At 37.8% G+C, this 18,830-nt stretch overlaps 2 protein-coding genes and 1 long non-coding RNA gene across 3 annotated transcripts in view; 1 reads left to right on the plus strand and 2 right to left on the minus strand.

Moving 5' to 3' along the window:
* The window catches only part of LOC111328227 (basement membrane-specific heparan sulfate proteoglycan core protein), a 48,293-nt gene extending 43,481 nt beyond the window's left edge, over nucleotides 1–4,812 (minus strand). The window contains exons 1-6 of the mRNA XM_088731468.1: nucleotides 4,025–4,812; nucleotides 2,955–3,054; nucleotides 1,245–1,883; nucleotides 826–945; nucleotides 383–495; nucleotides 72–254 (exon numbers count right to left, since the gene is read on the minus strand). Coding sequence (XP_088587594.1) covers nucleotides 72–254; nucleotides 383–495; nucleotides 826–945; nucleotides 1,245–1,883; nucleotides 2,955–3,054; nucleotides 4,025–4,147 — 1,278 coding nt within the window. The 5' untranslated portion in view covers nucleotides 4,148–4,812. The remainder of the gene's footprint in view (nucleotides 1–71; nucleotides 255–382; nucleotides 496–825; nucleotides 946–1,244; nucleotides 1,884–2,954; nucleotides 3,055–4,024) is intronic.
* Nucleotides 4,813–6,065: 1,253 nt separating this feature from the next.
* On the minus strand, nucleotides 6,066–16,386 carry LOC111328266 (phenylalanine--tRNA ligase beta subunit). Its single transcript, XM_088730756.1, has 21 exons — nucleotides 16,227–16,386; nucleotides 16,060–16,115; nucleotides 15,533–15,594; nucleotides 15,203–15,259; nucleotides 14,591–14,660; nucleotides 13,686–13,745; nucleotides 13,226–13,390; nucleotides 12,471–12,512; nucleotides 12,004–12,112; nucleotides 11,469–11,539; nucleotides 10,805–10,866; nucleotides 10,148–10,199; nucleotides 9,718–9,779; nucleotides 9,511–9,618; nucleotides 8,694–8,793; nucleotides 8,015–8,095; nucleotides 7,610–7,702; nucleotides 7,127–7,244; nucleotides 6,811–6,875; nucleotides 6,545–6,644; nucleotides 6,066–6,383 (listed from the first exon to the last, which is right to left on the minus strand). The coding sequence occupies exons 1-21, from the start codon at nucleotides 16,282–16,284 to the stop codon at nucleotides 6,232–6,234; spliced, it is 1,743 nt and encodes a 580-aa protein (XP_088586882.1). The 5' UTR covers nucleotides 16,285–16,386; the 3' UTR covers nucleotides 6,066–6,231.
* A 509-nt stretch (nucleotides 16,387–16,895) lies between these two features.
* Nucleotides 16,896–17,473, plus strand: LOC148725249 (uncharacterized). The gene is made up of 2 exons (XR_015990788.1): nucleotides 16,896–17,064; nucleotides 17,187–17,473. It is a non-coding gene; the product is annotated as an uncharacterized LOC148725249 (long non-coding RNA).
* Nucleotides 17,474–18,830: the final 1,357 nt, after the last annotated feature.

The following is an 18,830-nucleotide window of genomic DNA, read 5'->3' on the forward strand; positions in this document are numbered from 1 at the left end:
TGTTAGTATGAAAATTGCTTAAATCAACAGCGTGACATAGTATGCATTGCAAACTTTGATGTTAACCTTACTTTGTTGCCCATAAACTTTTTTGGCAAAGCCCAGAAATGTAATTTTCCTTCCGACGTAACCAGGGCTGATATCCCATTGCTAAAGGGATCCCGTTTATAGGTAATACCGGACACTTCAGATCCATGCACATCCACCAATGGCACATCAGTGAGACGGGCATCAGTTTTCAATTCTAGAGCGAGCTGGAAAAAATAAAGTTATTATTAAGATGTGGAGTAATTGATTAAATAATATCAGCAAAGTGTATCACGAATAAACACCTTTTTCCTGGCCTCAAAATTCTTGAATCACACCAGGTTTTGAAACCTACCCTGCCACGGTACACTCTTGCACTGCTACAATTCTGAGAACGTCCCATACAAAAGCACGATATGCATCGTCCTTGAAAGACCGAGAATTTCTCCCCAGGCTCACAAAAGCCATCTGTTGGGGAAATTTAAAATCATCATCATCGAATGAGAAAAAATCCTCTTACATCGAGTAACTTCTTGATGCTATTATTGCTGTTATTTATCAGAAAATGTCATTCAGCTTTGCTATACCTTAATCTTACATAGCCCAATTGATCACGGGAAAACGATTGGATGAGGAGGTCAAACAATGAAGGTTCGTTTTTGTAGCCGGGATTTTCGAGATCTCCGTTCATGAAGTAGCACAAACCTTGCTACTTCCTGAACCGGAGGAGGGATGAAACTAAACCTAATTTAGATCTGCAGACAAAACTGAAAAAGGAGTGAAAGCAGATTAACTAACCACATCCAATTTCATCACTCCAGTCTCCACAGTCATTCTCTCCGTCACACTTCCACTCCTGCCTTATGCATCGTCCATTCCAACAACGGAATGCCCTGACGTCACATACCCTATCGAGACCTAGGAAAGAAAGTAAAGTGGACGAATTATATTTAAAGGCTCCATCAAAAGTTTTCTGCCCCGAAATGAGGAAGTATCTCCTGTAGGGCAACCTCTATATCACGAAGTGTTAGGAGATTGCCGAGAATAAATATGCTAGTTAACGTTTTCCTATTCCTATTCCATGAAGAACATTAGCTGTTACTGCAAAATCGATGCCATGTTTAGATAAAACTGAGAAGAGAGACTGAAGAGTTTAAACTCATTGACGTTTTCCAATACATTAGAGCGGATTGCTAACGAAATGATTTCAAACTTGCCTGGTCGCGAGGGAGCGCATTTTCCATCGATGTGGCAGATTTGGAAAAGTCTATGAATTACCATTCTTGGAAGAGCACAGAAGTAGATGTAGAACTCGTCAAGAAGCCCTTTCAATTTAAACTCTAGTCCCTCGTTGACTTTATATCGACCGATAGCATGGAGTTCATCCCACGTTAGTTCCAGTGATCCACCAGCACTAGGGCCCTGAAGTATTTCCTTTCCGTTCACGAATACCGCGGCGCGACTGTTGTAAGCATCGTATAGCGCTACGATATGCGTCCACGATTTATTTTCTAAAACTTGTTCACTGCTTATTAGTGCAAATGTTGGTATTTGTGAACGTAACGTGGTGTGTAACCAAGTAACGTGACCTTCAGCAACCTCAAATCGAAGCTCGCCATTTTGTCCTCTTACGACCAGAATTGGCTGAATGCCTTGGATGGTTCGCAAGTTAACCCAGACGGCAATTGTGATGGCATCAGTCATCTTTCCCAATTTATCACTCCTAAATTGAACCTCCTGTAGATCCAAGTCGGCGTGGTTGCTGCAGGGTGCATCAGCAGTTGTGACACTACTGTCATGATCACTGTATGAAGTGGCGCTTCCAAACCCAAGGTACAATTCAGGAGGGCAGCAACCTGTCAAAATAAGACAAGCTTTCTATAAGTAAGACAAGAATGATTAGCAAGGATCTTATTTTAAGTTGTTTCACTGTTGCCGTGTAATGCACTCGCTATGAAAGGTTGGTGATTCTGCGAGAAGTGTGAAAATGTAAACTGTCACATTCTTTCAGGTCTTTCAGTGATGATTATCGATATGAAAATACACAGTTAGAATTTTATAGGCGAAATTAGAGAAACACACACAGTGCTGATTTTACATTTTGTGCGAAAATTAGTGTCCTTTACTGATAAAGCGCCTAACGGAAGCATGGGGTAAGTGACCGTAAGGCATATTCACTCCTCTTAGGTAATACAACCGAGTCAACTGGATTTTAGTAAACTCCACGTGTGTCGACCATCCCCAGCATTTGGCTTCTCCAATTTCATAAAATCTACCCCCGGGTATGATGGGACGAAAACTACTCTATCAGTCAGGTGAAAACCTGGACTCGCCTCTCAAATAAGGCTATGTCGAGTGGCGGGAGCGGGAGTAAAGCTTGAGGGGATGCAACGTGTGGCGAATATAAGCAGAACAAGTGAGCGAGTTGTACCCAACATGACCTTTCAAGTTTCATACACTGTATGCCAAAAATCCACCCTGAGGAGGTAAGGGTTGGAGAATCTATAAAATATTTGGTTCAAAACGCACGAATCAAATCCCAAACACAGGAAGAAACTCGTGGAAAAAGCATCCTTGAAATGGTGACTAAGGACTCTGACATTTCATAATTTTCTCGTGACGTTTTTGATCTCCTTCCCCGGAGATGAAAATCTCCCGCTAAGAGTATGGGGACTTCAGCATTACAGCGAGGTATTTATTACAGATTAGTGTAGTTTGACTCTCGTCGGGTCTTAAATTTCACCCATGAAGTATGCGATGGACGTGGAAAGCAGTCTTTATCAGTCCCTTAATAATCGATCAGATAAATTTTGTTCGAATGGGGTGTGTTGTCGGGTGTGAATAAGCAGGTGTTTCTGAAGTATATCTGGAACAAAGAAACATCAACTGATGAGATTCCCGCTGGAAGTCAAAGACAGCTCACTAACCCGGTGGTCTCCCCTTACGCACTGAAGGTCTTCTTTCCCAGATGGCTGATTCATAACTTTCTCCTGGCAAATTCCATCTGTCAGATTGGATATCAGGGTTCTGGATAAGAAGAAAACGAGACATTTGAAAATGTAGAGTATGTTTTAAAAAACTGGTTTAAAAGGATGAAGAATTCTGCAAAAATCTGTCTGATCCGACTCGTGGCTTACGGCTGGACGCCGGGCAGAGCACGAAAAAGAAAATGACACGAACTGTTTCAATAAAACAAACGCTCAAAATCTCTCTGGAGCTAAATTTCGTTGAATATCGACACAGGGAATGCAATCTTGAATTCATTTCCGACAGTTTTGATAAGAACTCCCAAATGGGTTGGATGGAATTCTCCATCGAAAGGGTTCAATAAATAAATCATCAAAGGAATGCACTTGATTACAAGTCTGTCAAAACAAATTAGATTCTCATATTTTTCGACTGCCAAGGAAATAATAGATCGACTGGAAGAATTATTTTCCTAAACGTTAAAACACGAATTCTATGAGACACGCTCGTTTCTGGGTATTTTAGAGCCACTGTTTGGAAAGTATATGACCTTAGACTGAAAATATCTTAAAATGTTTATCTTTTTACTCTCGTAAATGAAAACGAAAATCATTTGTAGAGTACTTAGCCAGGCATTTTTCCATCAATTGGAAAATTGTATGAAAACTTAGTCTTGTGAGAGCTTCCTGACTGCCTCAACGTTCGTGCGCACTACTCTAGACATAACAGGTAATAGCCTACTAATCATGCCGCGCATCCAAGTTGGTCCACTTCGCTTTTGACGCATTCACGGAGAAAATTAAAAATCCATTTTAACCCACAACACGTTTGTAATTGTACTGGCGCAATTCCCCAAGTTAAAGAAATGAGACCATTCTCGGTATATTCAAGCTTATCGAAACGTTTCCCCAAACTGAAGAATTAAAATAGCTATAGTGTATCCATACCCCTGGGTTGGGTTTCCCCTTTTCTGTTAAAAAGACCTGTAATAACCAACTAAACGAATCACAACAAAAAAAGTATTGCTCACCTCCAAAGATCTGCTGATGGTAGACAACAGCACAGCCAGGAAACCAAAGATATGCTCCAATCTAACGTAAAATCGCGGCAACATGTCGTCCACTATACAATGTTCGTGTGTTTGCTGCACCATGGGGGTAAAGAAACTGTAAACAAAGGTTCAATTCTTTTGCAGACTTCAGTTCGATCAAAGTATCTAATCAGCGAGAGATATCGTTTACGCGTTATCTTTGACCTTGCAAGATCACGATATCGACGGAACCGCCTACCGCTCTGATCTTAAAGCACAGAAACGGAAGTCCGATAATTTCTCGCGGAAAGGTTTACTCAATTGCGAACCAAAACGATAAACTGACAGGTGAAAAAGCTTATATCCACGGATTATGGCAACAGACCGGGTCTCAAAAAATAAACTTTATATCGCTATTAACCGCAAAAGAAAAAATTTTGATTTCGGCGTGCGTTGTACAGACGGTACATAGCGAAATTATGGTAAATATTTCGTCCACCTGTAGAACTCTTTCGCTTATCTCGATGGACAGTTTGCATGACCTTTTGAAGTTTGTTGTTGGCTTAAGTCGTACGCTGTTTCGATTTCAGTTGTAATTTGTTTCCTGTTAGCTGTCCATGTTGCTATCAATTGTCGGGGTTGCATGTCCACACCTTGTTGCAGACCATTTTTACCCAGCTAATGCGTTATTGCCCCCCTTTGTGCGCAAGGGTGTACACTCGATTCAAACTTCCATTTCATAAATAGCAATACTTGTCCATGTCTTGTTTCTCCTGGAAACTTAAAAGCTGCAATAGTTTCGAACGGGTTTAGTTTCCAAGGTCATTATATATCCCTAAGAAATCTTGTTAGGATTCTTCGTTTAAAATGTTCTAAAAAATGTTTGAAATAACCACACACTGCGGGAAGGGCGGCCAAATCGAGTAGAACGGACGACCCAGTAGGCAGGACTGTCACGTCTCCCTTCGCTCACAGAGTAACCTTCAACAATTTCCTTTTTCCTTTCTCTACGGTTCTGGAGGTTTGGGTAGTTCAAAAGGAAAAAAACACGTGAATCCACCAATCCATCAAGAGACCAATGGTACCTAAATCGAGTGTCAGACCACAAAAACGGGTTTTCCTCAATCTGACCTTTGCGGTTAATAATAAATCCCAAAGACAAACCCACGAGTAACCTTGTTTATTTTCATTCTTATAATCCAACACTGAAAATTGCAGTTCATTTTCACACTCACGACATCTATATACACCACAAACAGCTACTTTGGCGAAAAATTTATCGGCACGTTAAGTTGTTTACAGTTGTTTATTATGCCTGAAAAAAAAGTCCGTCTAGATCTCCTCTCTTTCATGAACACAAACAAAATTTGGGTCTTCTATAGTCCCCTTTAGGATTAGTTTTTGTAAGGTAGTCAGCACAACGGAGGCATAAAATGTACAGACCAGTGATACAACAGAGCGATGTAGGAACCAGACATGGAATTTGCTGATCTAAGAAAAGACCTGACATTCCTCAGGGCCTTGTTATTAAAACACACCGGGCCTGTTTAAACTATCTTGGAATTTATGGATTTGAATACTAATCGTTCGCTTAAAAATTGTTACCTTTAGGTCTTGAAAAGTAACGTGCACATACAGCCGAATCTATTTCACAAATAGATTCTATTTTTCTATTAACAAGCGAGAGACACAGAAGACGTAAAAATGATAAGAACTAACCAGAGGCACGGACGACATAAGCGAGTCTCTGTCAATTGCTTGTAACTTGTAACTTACTGAGCAAGCAAAGGGGCAAATGAAAAACTATCGTTTAAGTAAAATTAATGAAAGAACAAACAAAGCAACATAACGAGAATTCCAATTTGTTCCAATTTAGGTATTTTTAGGTATTCTAGTTCATTTCTTGTTTTTTCTGCTAGGCTTCCTTCGAAACCTTCACTTTCTTAACATGTGAAAAAATTTAGCAAAACTTTCAAACTGCGCGCCATTATGGTGAGATTAAAGGAAACGAAAGATCACACAGCGCGTATTACTCAGTTGCAAAAGCTTTATCGCCAGGGTCGTGCAAAGTCAAGTGTTATAGCATACTTTGTATGCAACAAGCATTTGTGCAATTCGCTGACTTCAGAAACATTTCTTAAATTCATTTTTCTTTGCAGTTAAATATTGAAAACTTCAGGTTTGAATTTCAGGAGCTACTGATTCCCTCAAAGGAACTCTTCCACGTCCAGTTCCAGCACTGCGCATGGCAAATTCAACTCAAAGTTGCTGACAACCTCAGGGTGTAATACACCCATGATGCCAATGGGCTTTCCGTTCACAATCACCTGCGCACATCGACCAGGAAAGAAAGTCTCATCTGAAATATCATCAAATGAATAAATTAATAAACGCGGGAACGAGCTTGATGGTAAACAAGCATAAAGCATTACTTGAGACATTTACTAAGACATTAGGTTAGTTAGTTGTCTGTCAGTCAGTTGGTCGTTCAAATAATGTTTCATGGAGGTACACAGATACCTTCATGAGCCTTTAGATAATATCCATGTGGTGATGTTTTATCCTCTGCGTAAGGTACTTCGAGAAGCTGCATGGTGCGGTCTAACAAACCATGAATGACCTGAAGAGTGGTGAAGTCTTTACTTAAAGCACAAGTAAAAAATAATATCAAACGAGTTTCGGAGGGAAATTGTGGGAAGGTGCTAGAATTACCGCGAGACTTGACGAACAAGGCTTTGTGTGCTCAGTTAATCATTACCTCTCCCATATAGCATCAGTGATCTTACCTCAAATCCCGGCGTCTTGTTGTAATTCGCGGCACAGAAGCGACGGTGATTTCGAGCACCAACATCTTGAAAACAAACAAACAAACAAACACGAAGTATGAGCTACTCTGTTCACAACCGCAGAAAAAAAGATTTTAACAGTGACTATAACAGGTGTGCTTCGCTCCCAAAATGTGGCGTCGTAGGTCACATGGTAGTAGCACTCATTTAAGGATCACCTCGTTGTTTCTTTATCATCTGCAGTCAAATATCATTTCAATTATTTTTTGAGCATATAAGATGTGCAAATATTATCAACAAGACGCAGGCACTGCACCTTTCTGATCATCACTGTGTACCACGTCTGAAATTTCAAACAGTTTCATTGGGAGTGGCATCTTCTTGTTACAGCTAATGGTCTTTAGGATACCGGGCATAAGTGTTGTTCTTGCCACCTGCAAGGAATTGAAATGGTCAAAGTGCTTATTGATGAGTGCCGTAAGATCAAAACCTAGCAACAGCCAATTAAAAAGAAAAATATCACTAGAGCCCAGTGATAACTGGCGTAAGGCAAAGCAGAGCGCAAATGACCAGGTCGCTCTTTGCACCATCCAAGTTCTGATTTACCTCTAAGTTCTTTAAAACAAGCCAGAATCATAAGTACAAATAATAGAGCGGGAGAAAACCCCATTATTTCTATTATTTTTAATTCACCGGTTTAAAGGCGAGATTCTCGCACAAGAAAACATAGTCATGCTTTTAAAATTAATGTGAAAAAAAAATTAAGTATCAATGGACAATACGAAGAAAAATAGTAAACCTGGAATTCCAGTGTTTTTGGATTTGCGATGTGAACAGCCTTGGAAGATGACAAAGGCTTTTTAAGTTTCTCCGAGACATCATCGCGGGAACACTGGAAAACGAAAAGAGAGGTCGTTAGGACTTCAGATAAATTGTAGCCAAAGATCTACAAACAGAGGCCAATTCTAAGAAGAGCTCTAAAACACTGACTTGTCGGGTTGATGCGTCAATTTTTTAACATGATTTGTGACAAACAGATTTACGTAAAGAACACCAGAGCCAAAATGAGCTCTAGTCGAATTCTCTTCTTCTCTAATGACAAACAGAAGCATTTAGCCACGCAAAACATTCAAACACAGCAAACAAACAAAGCTTCGCGAAATCACTGGGTAAAGCTATCTGGGAAAAAGCATCTCATGCTTACCAAAGCGAAGGTTAAAACTTCCGTGAACCCTGCTTGGGCTATTTCTTGTCTCAGCAGATCACAAAGCGTGTTCAGCTTGAACTGGAAAAGAAGTTTAGTGCGGCAGAAGTTAAACACCTTAGGTTCCCTGCTATGTGATCAGAACGATTGCTACGACTGCGACTGCAACTACGGCTGTGCGTAACTTACTAAATGTAAAATGTACAAGGAAGAAGTGAATAAGTGATAACATATGTATATGTTGTAGTTCAATTTTATCCTTGGTTCAAATTTTATTTTCCTTTGTTCTCGGTCATGTTAATGTATGATAATGAGTTTGAAACAAAGGAAAATAAAATTTGAACCAAGGATAAAATTGAACTACGACATATACTTGGATTAATAAAAAAAACGAAAAAGAAGAAAAGCCTTTTTTTGTGTCAAATGTAATTAGCTGTACAGGTACATGCTAATTGGGCTCACTAATTTAACTGACAATAAAACTTTCAAAAAGGAATCGAGAGGCTTTTATCAACTACACATTGATTATTCTAATCTAAGATCTATGTACAATCTATCAATCTACAATATCATTTCCTTACGCAGGAGCATACTGATAGACAGGTATCTTAAAACAAGCAAGCTAACTTGCAAATTCATTCCAATTCAGAGAGTTTAAATGAAGCTGTGCTCATCCCACCTGATTAGCAATAGTATTGGTCGGAGGTATTCTCTTTACAACGTTGTTAAATCCATGAGAAATGGCCACATCTTCAATGATATCACACTCATGGATGATGTTTGTAAAATGTCAAGGTAAATGACGTCAGTAACCAAAGACCAACAAACCTTCCTCCAGTAAGCTGTATGTAACATTTCAAGAGATTAACAACAGACTCACAATGTTCACCTTCTTTGTTACATTACATTAGAGATGACAAGTGAACCTGAGTCTCTAAAAGATCCAAGTCATGTAATAAGACCAATGTAACCTGGTGCATTAATTAACAACAGACTCACAATGTTCACCTTCTTTGTTACATTACATTAGAGATGACAAGTGAACCTGGGTCTCTAAAAGATCCAAGTCATGTAATAAGATCAATATAACCTGGTGCATTAATTAACAACAGACTCAAAATGTTCACCTTCTTTGTTACATTACATTAGAGATGACAAGTGAATCTGAGTCTCTAAAAGATCCAAGTCATGTAATAAGATCAATGTAACCTGGTGCATTTTTAGGTGCTGTTCAAACAATAATCAATGTGGAAGAATGTTCTCCAACATACTCAGAGGGCATAAATTAAATGCATCAAGGCTAAGAAATGGGAACAAAACGAATCATGGGAAATGTAGAGGTAACTAGCAAGCTTCACAGTGTGCTCACAAAGCCCGGATGTACATGGCAAATGAACAATGGTTATGCCAACAATGCTGTGGTTAAAGTACATCTTTCTTTTAGATAAAAACTGTATACAGTTCAAAACGAGATTAAGAAGTGCTATGAAAGGATATCTGCTCTTGTTGGAGGAATTTCAACTGTGACATTTTTTCCACCCTCGGTAACTTCACTTTGAAGGCACATTCTTGTCAACAATTCTGCAACTCTCTCTGGAGATTCCCTGTGAACAGGCAAAAAAATTTAATCAGCTCAATAAATGGAGTTTAAGAAATAGGTCATCTTGCTTCATGTATATAATTGATTTACAACAACATCTTACTTGATTCCAATTTTCTTGTTGATCTGCTCTACACTAACCACTTCATGGCGATATTTAAGTTCCTAGTGTAAAAAAAAAAAGATGGGAAAAATCATGAGGCAACATTTTGTGCAGATTCAAACAGGTAATCACACACAAAGGGCTGATGAGATAGCCTACAGTGCTGCTGTGTGTCACATGAAACCTTGGTCAAAATATCAGAAATGATCAACTAAGGGGTAGCAATATACGGTAAGCCCACAACTGTCTTTTTTGAGTGAAACGTGAGTGTGAAAGAGCTTCAATACGGTGGCATTCACATCCACTTGGTGATTTTGCTGGCAGCTTTCATTTTTCTAGTTCTATGGACAAGAGAAAACAGGTCTGTGGACAGGCTAGGGTAGTTTATTAGCTTCCTGTGATGCAAAAGTGAGTTTGATGTGTAACATACTGGATAAACAAGAACTGAACCATCTGACTGCTCAACTTCAACAGACTCCACCCTATGACAGAAAAGGTTCACATTTTAATCATTAAAGGTTTGGTAATAAGTTTACTGTATCATTGCCACAGTGTTTTGGCCTTTTTCAGTATCAAATGTACCCTGTGAGTTTTACTGGTACCACTTAGGCAAAGTCTATACACGGATGGCTATGCCATAAATGTACCTACAATTCACTGATATTGTCTCAAACTTCAAGAAATTAAAGGAATTTGAGTTAACAGGATATCTATTGAAAGTGACTTGAAGCCAAACCAGTCACTTCTTTAGAGCCAACTTTTTTCTTCTGAGAAATCAAACCAAATTTTGCTCTAGTGACTTGTTTTTATATCATTAAAATCAACCTCTATTTATTTTCTACAGATGATCTGCCATATTTTTTTAAGGATAGTAAAACAAAAAATATTAATGAATCAAAATTGTCTTAACATCTTGCTTGAAACTGTGGCAAAAATCTGGAGGATTGATACATTGCAATATTTATTATGCAAAAGAGTGCTTGTGTTTCAAAATAATGTCATTGTTCTTCAAAAATCACATTTAGATAAAAAAATAATTTGGGTCTGCTTTTTCAATTGATCTTTAAACTACTCCTTGCATACTTACATGAAGGGTTCATCACAGTAGACACTAAACATTGTCACAAGTGTATCCAGGACTATTTTGGCCTAATAATGAAAAGAAATGATCGTGCTTTTAAGAGGTAACTTTGTTTAACATAATTATTTAAAATATGTACAGAGGCAAAATAAAAAAAAAAAAAAAAGAAACAAACATAACGTTTCTCTTAATTAAAAGTGCAAGGTTAGGTTCAGGGATGTTAAGATGCTTCCACAAAAGAGTTTGAGGTCGTACGTACCATTTGCGGTAATTCTAGCTACATTTATGAATGAAAGGATATCCCAATGCACTTAGTGCATGATATGTTAAACAAAGTTACCTCAAGCAGGCCTCAACACTAACTTTCCAACTTCCAAGCTAAGTGGCTAGTGACAACTTAGATGTTACGACAATTTCAGTTTGTTTACTAGCAAAACTGGCTAGTGGAAATCTAAAAGCACTAGCCAAACTTTATTTCTACTGGTCTGTGACCAACTGTCTACCATTAGTGTCGAGCCCTGCTCAGGTGTAAATCATTCTGGTTACCAGAGGGAGTCTTGAATATGAAATACTGTAGACATGTATGATCACCTGATTGACAGCAACACATAAAGTTCAGTCATGTTAACTTTAAACACAGTATTCATTCTTATCAGTAATAACACTTTACCTTGTGAAGGTCTGTAGCTGTACTTTCAATGAAGACATTTCTTGTGTTGAGTGTTATTTTGGAATGTTCACCTGATGTAGGAGGCAGGTTGTTAAATAACAGGTATTTTATAAATGATTCAACATCAGACTTGTAATTAAAAAATGGATTATGTGAACCAAGTTTATAATAACAAAATGGTTTGTGCCAAAAGAGTAGTCTTGAATAGCATATTGTTTCTGTGGTCAGTTAAGCATTACTAAATCCACAGAGCCTTACCAGTAGTTTATAACTGAAAACTGAACACTTGTAAAATAAAACTATGCCTCACTTTGATATCCATAGGACAATCTTACAAACTTAAGTACAAACCAAAGACACAGAGAAATCACTTCTTGGTATACACGTTCTTTTGTCTTGGTCATCGTTAATCATGGCTGACATCCAATGAATTGTCCTTCTCACCAATGAATGTTGCACCCTCAACATTCCCTTGGCTACATGTCAGCTGTATCATAAAGAAATCACAACAATTCATATCAATTTTGAAGCTTACCATTAATAATTGGTGGCATTGACAGCACAACACTTTTGGCATCAAATATAACAGGATAAACTGGTTTGTCCCTGATGATTGACAGGTACTGTTTTAAGTGGCTTTCCCCCTTTAAACAGAATAAACAAAATTATGCAAACAGGCAAAAAGAGAAGGCAAAAAAAATGGTTTAACAAAAATTACAATAATATTGTAAACTTATTGCAGACAGTGAGGTATAACAAGATTTCCACTCCACAATATAAACAATTATTTTCATTAATCAAATTTTCAACATCTCTCATAGTAATCTTTGGTTGGAAGATACCAAAATTTGTGTACACTAAGTAATGGCATTTTTTAATTTTGTTGTTGTAAGAATAATGTAAATTTACAACAATTCTTGATGCACAAAAACGATTAAAAGCGTGAAAGACCTTGTGGAAGGAAAACGAAGACATTCCCAAAAGAACTCCCCAGCTTCCTACCTTATACAGGTCCATCAATTCAACAGCAGTAAATTCTTTAGTCTGAAAGAAAATGAGTTGGACTAAGACATGTAGGCTTGCCTTCTTATTATCCAATCCTCTGCCAATGAGACAAATTAAATGCTTCTCACTTGCTTAACTTACATTCCATTTAGCTGGTTCTTAAATGGAGCACATCATATACTTGTACACAGTTATATTTATTGAAAGAGAACTTATAAAAATTCCAAATCAAAGTGCTACATTTGTTGCATTACATTTGCGTAGATTGTCATTTTTTCAGTAACAAGACACCCCATGAGACTACAAGGACAAAAATCAGACTCAAAAATAGTTCTGCTACCTAAAACTTGGTCCATACAAGGATATCTCATTGTGATGGCCCATTATGCTATACCGTATTCAAGGGGATTGGTATAAACCTTTGTTAAAAATGGGTATTGGCACAAACTTTACAGTTTTAGGAATACATTTTAAAGTCTTGTAGTACAGAATTGCACTGAAGGATATGCAGGGAGCAAGTACCCTAGATGGGCAACAGGTGCACAAATCTGGGTACTTCACTACATCATCAAATGTCTAGGCAGATACAATCTTGTTCAGTAGGGCTCATCAATCAAAACTATCTCAAATCTCAAATCTCAAATCTAATTTAATTGTTGAATGTAATGGGGCATCCTTACAATGACTGAATGAAAATTAATGTTATTTTTCGTAATGTTGTACAGTGAAGTAAATAAATCTATATGCCTCACCTGATTAAGAGGTATAAATTTGATTTCTTGAGGAGGAAGGGCATCATACAAAAATGGTCCTTGCAGGGTGTCAAAATCATGAGTTCCTATGGCAACAAGACTTCTACGCCGGCAAAGATTGTGGTGGAGTTTATCTTGAAGGTCAATGAAGCTGTTATAACTTTCCTTGAGTAAAGAAGTTATAATGAGAAAAAGCTCACACGTTACTTTCTTCATACACAGAGAATAAATGACAGGTGATGTATGTAATTGACTAATGATGTTTTGTTGTATGTATTTGTAAAACAATATGTTTACAATTTTTGATCAAACATTATTTTTCATTAATGATTTTGATTTTTAAATCCACAAGTAATTGATTGGTTGACTTCTTTCATCTCCATCACTTTTCTCATTTTTCTTATTGATTTTTTGAAGCCTAAATTTAGAACTTTTATTATTAAAAAATAAATGGCACTACCTGAGTGAAAGTAATATTTCTTATGAGAGCAGCAACACAGTGAGGTCTGACAAGAGCTGTCTGTAAAAACAGAGAAAAAACACTTCATCTACATTGTACTCTGACAAAATTATATCTCTTTGCTAATTGACATGTATGGCCAAATGACTCATCAAGAGACATTTGTTTGGTAGACATATACAGGGCTGTGGTCTAGTAGCGCCCGGTGGCCCCTGGAGCCTTACATTTGTTCTTGGGTGACCCAGGAATCTTAGGTTTTTCATAAAAAGCATATGCTGGGCACCCTGGATTTCACAGTTTCTGAGCACTGGGCTCCCTTCAACTTTCTTAGAGCACAGCCTTGATATAACAAAAGTAGTTGAAGAATTACACTTAAATTTACATGGAATTCAAAAATAAAGAAGTCTACTCTGTGGGAAACTCAGAATTCCCTGGGATTTCAAACTAAGTAAAATGTCCAAAATGGTGAGAAGTTCTCTATTTGCTTGACATGTACTAGAGTTTCATTAAAAGGTTGCAACCTCCAACATGTAATTCATGCAAAACATAATTCACGGATTTTGATAGCATCTCAGTAATGTTTGTCCTTTCATAATGGACTTAAGAGCAGAAATTTCAAACCCTTCACTGCCATGACTGAAGAGTTTCCTCATTTTAATTGAATTCTGTGGTTTATCAAGAAAACATCCTCTATAAGTCACTTCAGTCTCTTTTTTGTTATTCTCTTCTCTTCCTGCTTAAAAGTGAAAATAAGAGGTAACCTCAAGGAACCATAGCTTAATACACTTTTTCCATACATTGACTTTAATTAGAACCAAAGAATCATTTAAATCAGACTCAGAGACATTTCTAAGCAAACCCTATAACTACATAATATAAAAATGGACAGGGGAGAAAATACATACATTTTTTGAGATTTTCAACCTCTGCAAAGCACCACTGGGTTTCACAGCTTTGTATCTAGGTGCCTTTATCCTGAAATAAAAGGAATAAAGGAGGACCACTAATCAAAGCAAGTTTAGGTAAGGGGGTGAGTTTCAGAAGAATCTGTTGGTGGTACTGTTTGTGGGGGGTCTCCTCAAAGACTTTCTAGAGCTGACATTTTGAATGTTGACCCTTCGTCAGAGCATTAGCCCTTTGTCAAGTCCTCTAACAGAGCCAACATTAGAAACCTCCGCTTTAGAAACTCCTTATGGTGGCCAATTTATATTATCAACTACATTGACAAAACCAACTACCTTGTACATAAATAATACATCTACTAACTCACTGCCTTAAGCTCTCAATTGGTGTTAGTTTCAATGTGAATTTTTAAGACAAGAGAAATACAGAGGACATTGCAACAAAATTCAAAACTTGCCACCAAATTCTGTTGGCTGAAATAGTTTGTAGATCAAAAATTTGATTCATTTTTGTAGCAGCATTCATCAAGGAAGTTCTTTTTTTGTATCAATTAAAAAAACATTTTAACAAAACTTTTGTGACAATTAGATAACAGAATTCTCCCATAAACTCACTTTCCAAGAAAAACTTGAATTCCTCTAGAGATTCCTTCCAGACATAGAAGGTCATATCTGTGTAATCAAAATTAAAATCAAATTGATGGACTAATTTACATCAACATGAACAAAGGAAATAATTGACACAAAATAGAAACACACATACACACTTACACACACATGCACACACACACACACACACACACACACACACACTCTATTAGTACTACAAGGGATGAAGAGTACGGCCTTGAGCATAAAAGTTGAAAAGAATGTTTCTGGATTTATGAAGAGTTGCAAGATGATAAGTCCAGAAGTTGCTCATAATTTAAATATGACAAAGTTCACCTGTTGGCTGGGATTTCAATTTTGTAGATAACTCCTTCATCACCTTCCTCTTCCCCCTCAACCTGTGTGTATTTCAGAATCACACCATGTGAAACTTGGTGGACAACACAAAGAAAACATCAACAACACACACACACACAAAAGAAACATCAACAAAAACAACATTAACAAAATGAGGTATGGAGTATGTGCAGAAAGCAGCTCCCAGTATCCATTTCCTGTATGGGTTGTGACTAAATCAGCGAGTGTTTAAATATATTTTTGATCATTCGTTCATTAGATTTTTGTTTAAAGTGCGCATGATTTCTCTGTAAGATCTGACGGTCAGATTCTACTCAGTTTGATTGTTAGAAGAATTCATCCTAAGGCATTTTATCCCTGATTAAATAGTGTGCACAGCAAATTTTTAGCCAACCATTAATGGAGGCCCAGATAACTCTCTTAATCCCAAATAATACTAACAACGAGACTCTTTTCTACGGAAAATGGAGAATATACGGCACAAATATAATGCAGATGTTGCCTACCACTTCATCCAGTTCAAGTCCAAAGTCAAAGCACAGTTCTTCAAACTCTTCATCAGCTGCAACAAGTAACAAACAACTCCTGACTTAGTTCACTTTCCCATTGCTTCATTAGCTATTCGTTCGAAAATTCCTTCCACGTGTATTCGATTTGAACCGATAATACTTACTATACACCTTTCCAATGGCCTTGAATAGCAAGTCTCGCTTAACGTCTACGGTCGGCATGTCATAAGAATAACCTTTCACGAAAAGATTTTAAAATCATAAGAATCAATTAATAAATCCTAAAGGCAATTTCATCAGCCAATCCTCATTTATACTCGTTCCCAGTCTTTTTAGTCTTCTGAAACTTCCTCAGAACGCGGGCTCAAATTAGACAGAGGTCTCCAGTTTTAGGAAACTCCCGAAACACCACAGGCCAATATAGTCTGTTTGTGTAGCCGTGTGTTGTTTTATAGTGAATGTACCAGATTTACCGTTTGCCTCACCTATAGTGATATATTGCTGACTATGTATATAAATAAATGATAAATAAACGTTGAATTACTTTACCTGCGGTGTATAGTCGTCCTTTTGCCTCAAAAATGTTTATTTTTAGCGATTGTGAACAAGTCTGAGTTCGTCGTTAATGTAACGTATAAAAAAAAGACCTTGACCTGACCAGTGCTGTAATAAGACGCACTGCATTCATTCCTTCGATAAAATCCGAGGTTCTTGTTTTCATTTGGCGCTAGAGGAAGGCTCCAAGTCTGCGAGACGTTTCTGTGCGATAAAGGTTATTCAATATTGTTTTTCTTTTTATTCCTCAGACTAACAGTAAGTTGGTAAGTATCATAACCGCGTGATGATACTTACCAACAAAGGACAAACTTCACCTTACAAGGATTCAGTGTTTTACACCCAAGGTGCGCACTGAATCATGGTATGAACCTGATGTGGCGCCAAGTACCCTTATCTGGTTGATGGGAGCGAAGGATTGTCTGGGAAACAGTATTCCTGAATCAGGTACCTGTAGCTTGATTTTGATTCCTTACTTGGGTCTTGTTTGTTTAGAGTTGCAGTGGTGAATATATATCGATTCAATTTCAACATCAGTGGCTCAAATATTGCTGGCTCTTTTATTTCAGTAACGTACGACAACCAAGCGAAAAATAATGAGAAAGACGAAAATTGTCCTGATAACGATGCTGACCAAAAGAACGATGTCGAGGAGGAAAGTGCTGTAAAAATTGAGCTCCCATCTTGTCTCTCGTACGAAGATAAGAGGCATTTGAAACTTACTTAAAATAACAGGAATGTATAAGACTGTGGGCATTTATTATAAGAAAAAACACTTTCCTCTCACCTTGGATATTGTATTAGTTAAGGAGATATCATAGTAAGCAAACCATCGGAGCCGCTAGGAATAGGTGCAGGACGATTCCAAGCAGACCCTTGCATAGGCGAGCACCGAGCCAGATTGCAATCGCGCGACTTGGCCAAATTTCGAGGGTAATTTATGGTTTTGTCAACTTAGTTGATAACGCAAATTGACCACCGTAAAGATTATCAAAGCTGACGTTTCAAAGCTGACGATTCGAGCGTTAGCCCTTCATCAGAGTGAAGGGTTCTGACGAAGGGCTAACGCCCGAAACGTCAGCTTTGAAGCTGGCCAATTTACATTATCAAAAATCATAATTACCTTGTTATACTTCCCCACTGATCAACCATTCCACTCTGCTTGGTGAACTCTAGCATGTGCACCGTGAACATCTACTTCATACACATATTTCTTCTTATTGTGGAGATGTAACGAATACGGATATTACGTTCATTTCCAATTTCTGTCACTTTTCTTGGTAGGTAATCATAGGGGTATCCTGTCGTTTCGTACCCATGGATCTTTCGTACCCAGGCTCGGACGTTTCGTACCCACTTTCGATCAGTTCGTACCCAACAAATTAATATGCACGCTCGCACGCGCAAGGCATAAGTGTGATCTCATTTGTTATATTGTTGAACTTTACTTAACAATAAAAGTGTCAGTGGCCTGCGTAAGGCGCTCCGTGATAATGGACAAAATTTATTAGGATAGGTCAGCTGGGGGAACTAGGTCACAATTTTTCAAGAGTAAGATATCTTTTCAACGTTACTATGATTTAGAAACTAGCTTTTTTAATGAGTAGAATAGGTACGTTTAGTCGTAGGCGCTGCGTAGTTGTAGGCAAAATATATTAGGATGGGTCAACCAGGTCACGATTTTTCAAGAGTATTAACTAAAAGATAACTTTTCAAAGTTTCTGTGATTAGAAATAAGTTTTTTTGCGACTACTAGGATAAACGAAATAAATGTCTATGTTTATTTTAAAAACTTTGTGTCATAATTTGTTGGGAACGAATCGACCAGAGGGTTGGGTACGAACTGATCGAAAGTGGGTACGAAATGTCTGAGCCTGGGTACGAATCGTCTTGGTACGAAAGATCCATGGGTACGAAACGACTGGTAAGCAATCATAGCATGGTTTCCATTCAACGAAAACCATCCTCATGATAACCCACCTAAAAGTGAATTGAACAAAACTAAACCGTCTTTACATTACAAACGATTTGTTGTAACGAAAGCAAACCGGCCGAATGACTTAAATCACTTCGAATAATTTCGATGTGTTTCGCTTTTTAACAGGTTATCACGAGCATGGCTTTCATTGGTTTACACTCAACAGCTCCGAATTAAATAAAAAAGTTCACGAGTTGAGCCTGAAGTAAGAATTGGCAAATATACCATAATCTAA

Source organism: Stylophora pistillata, chromosome 8 (genome assembly GCF_964205215.1).
Source record: "Stylophora pistillata chromosome 8, jaStyPist1.2, whole genome shotgun sequence".
In the NCBI taxonomy this organism is placed as follows: domain Eukaryota; kingdom Metazoa; phylum Cnidaria; class Anthozoa; order Scleractinia; family Pocilloporidae; genus Stylophora; species Stylophora pistillata.

What these genes read in the sequence shown, in the direction of transcription:
- LOC111328266 (XM_088730756.1), bottom strand. Translation starts at nt 16,284, where the DNA reads ATGCCGACCGTAGACGTTAAGCGAGACTTGCTATTCAAGGCCATTGGA. An exon ending in AATTGATGGACCTGTATAAG is followed by an intron (nt 12,113 to 12,470) that starts GTAGGAAGCTGG and finishes TTCTGTTTAAAG; the next exon opens with GGGGAAAGCCACTTAAAACA. An exon ending in CCAATACTATTGCTAATCAG is followed by an intron (nt 8,096 to 8,693) that starts GTGGGATGAGCA and finishes CTTCTTTTCCAG; the next exon opens with TTCAAGCTGAACACGCTTTG.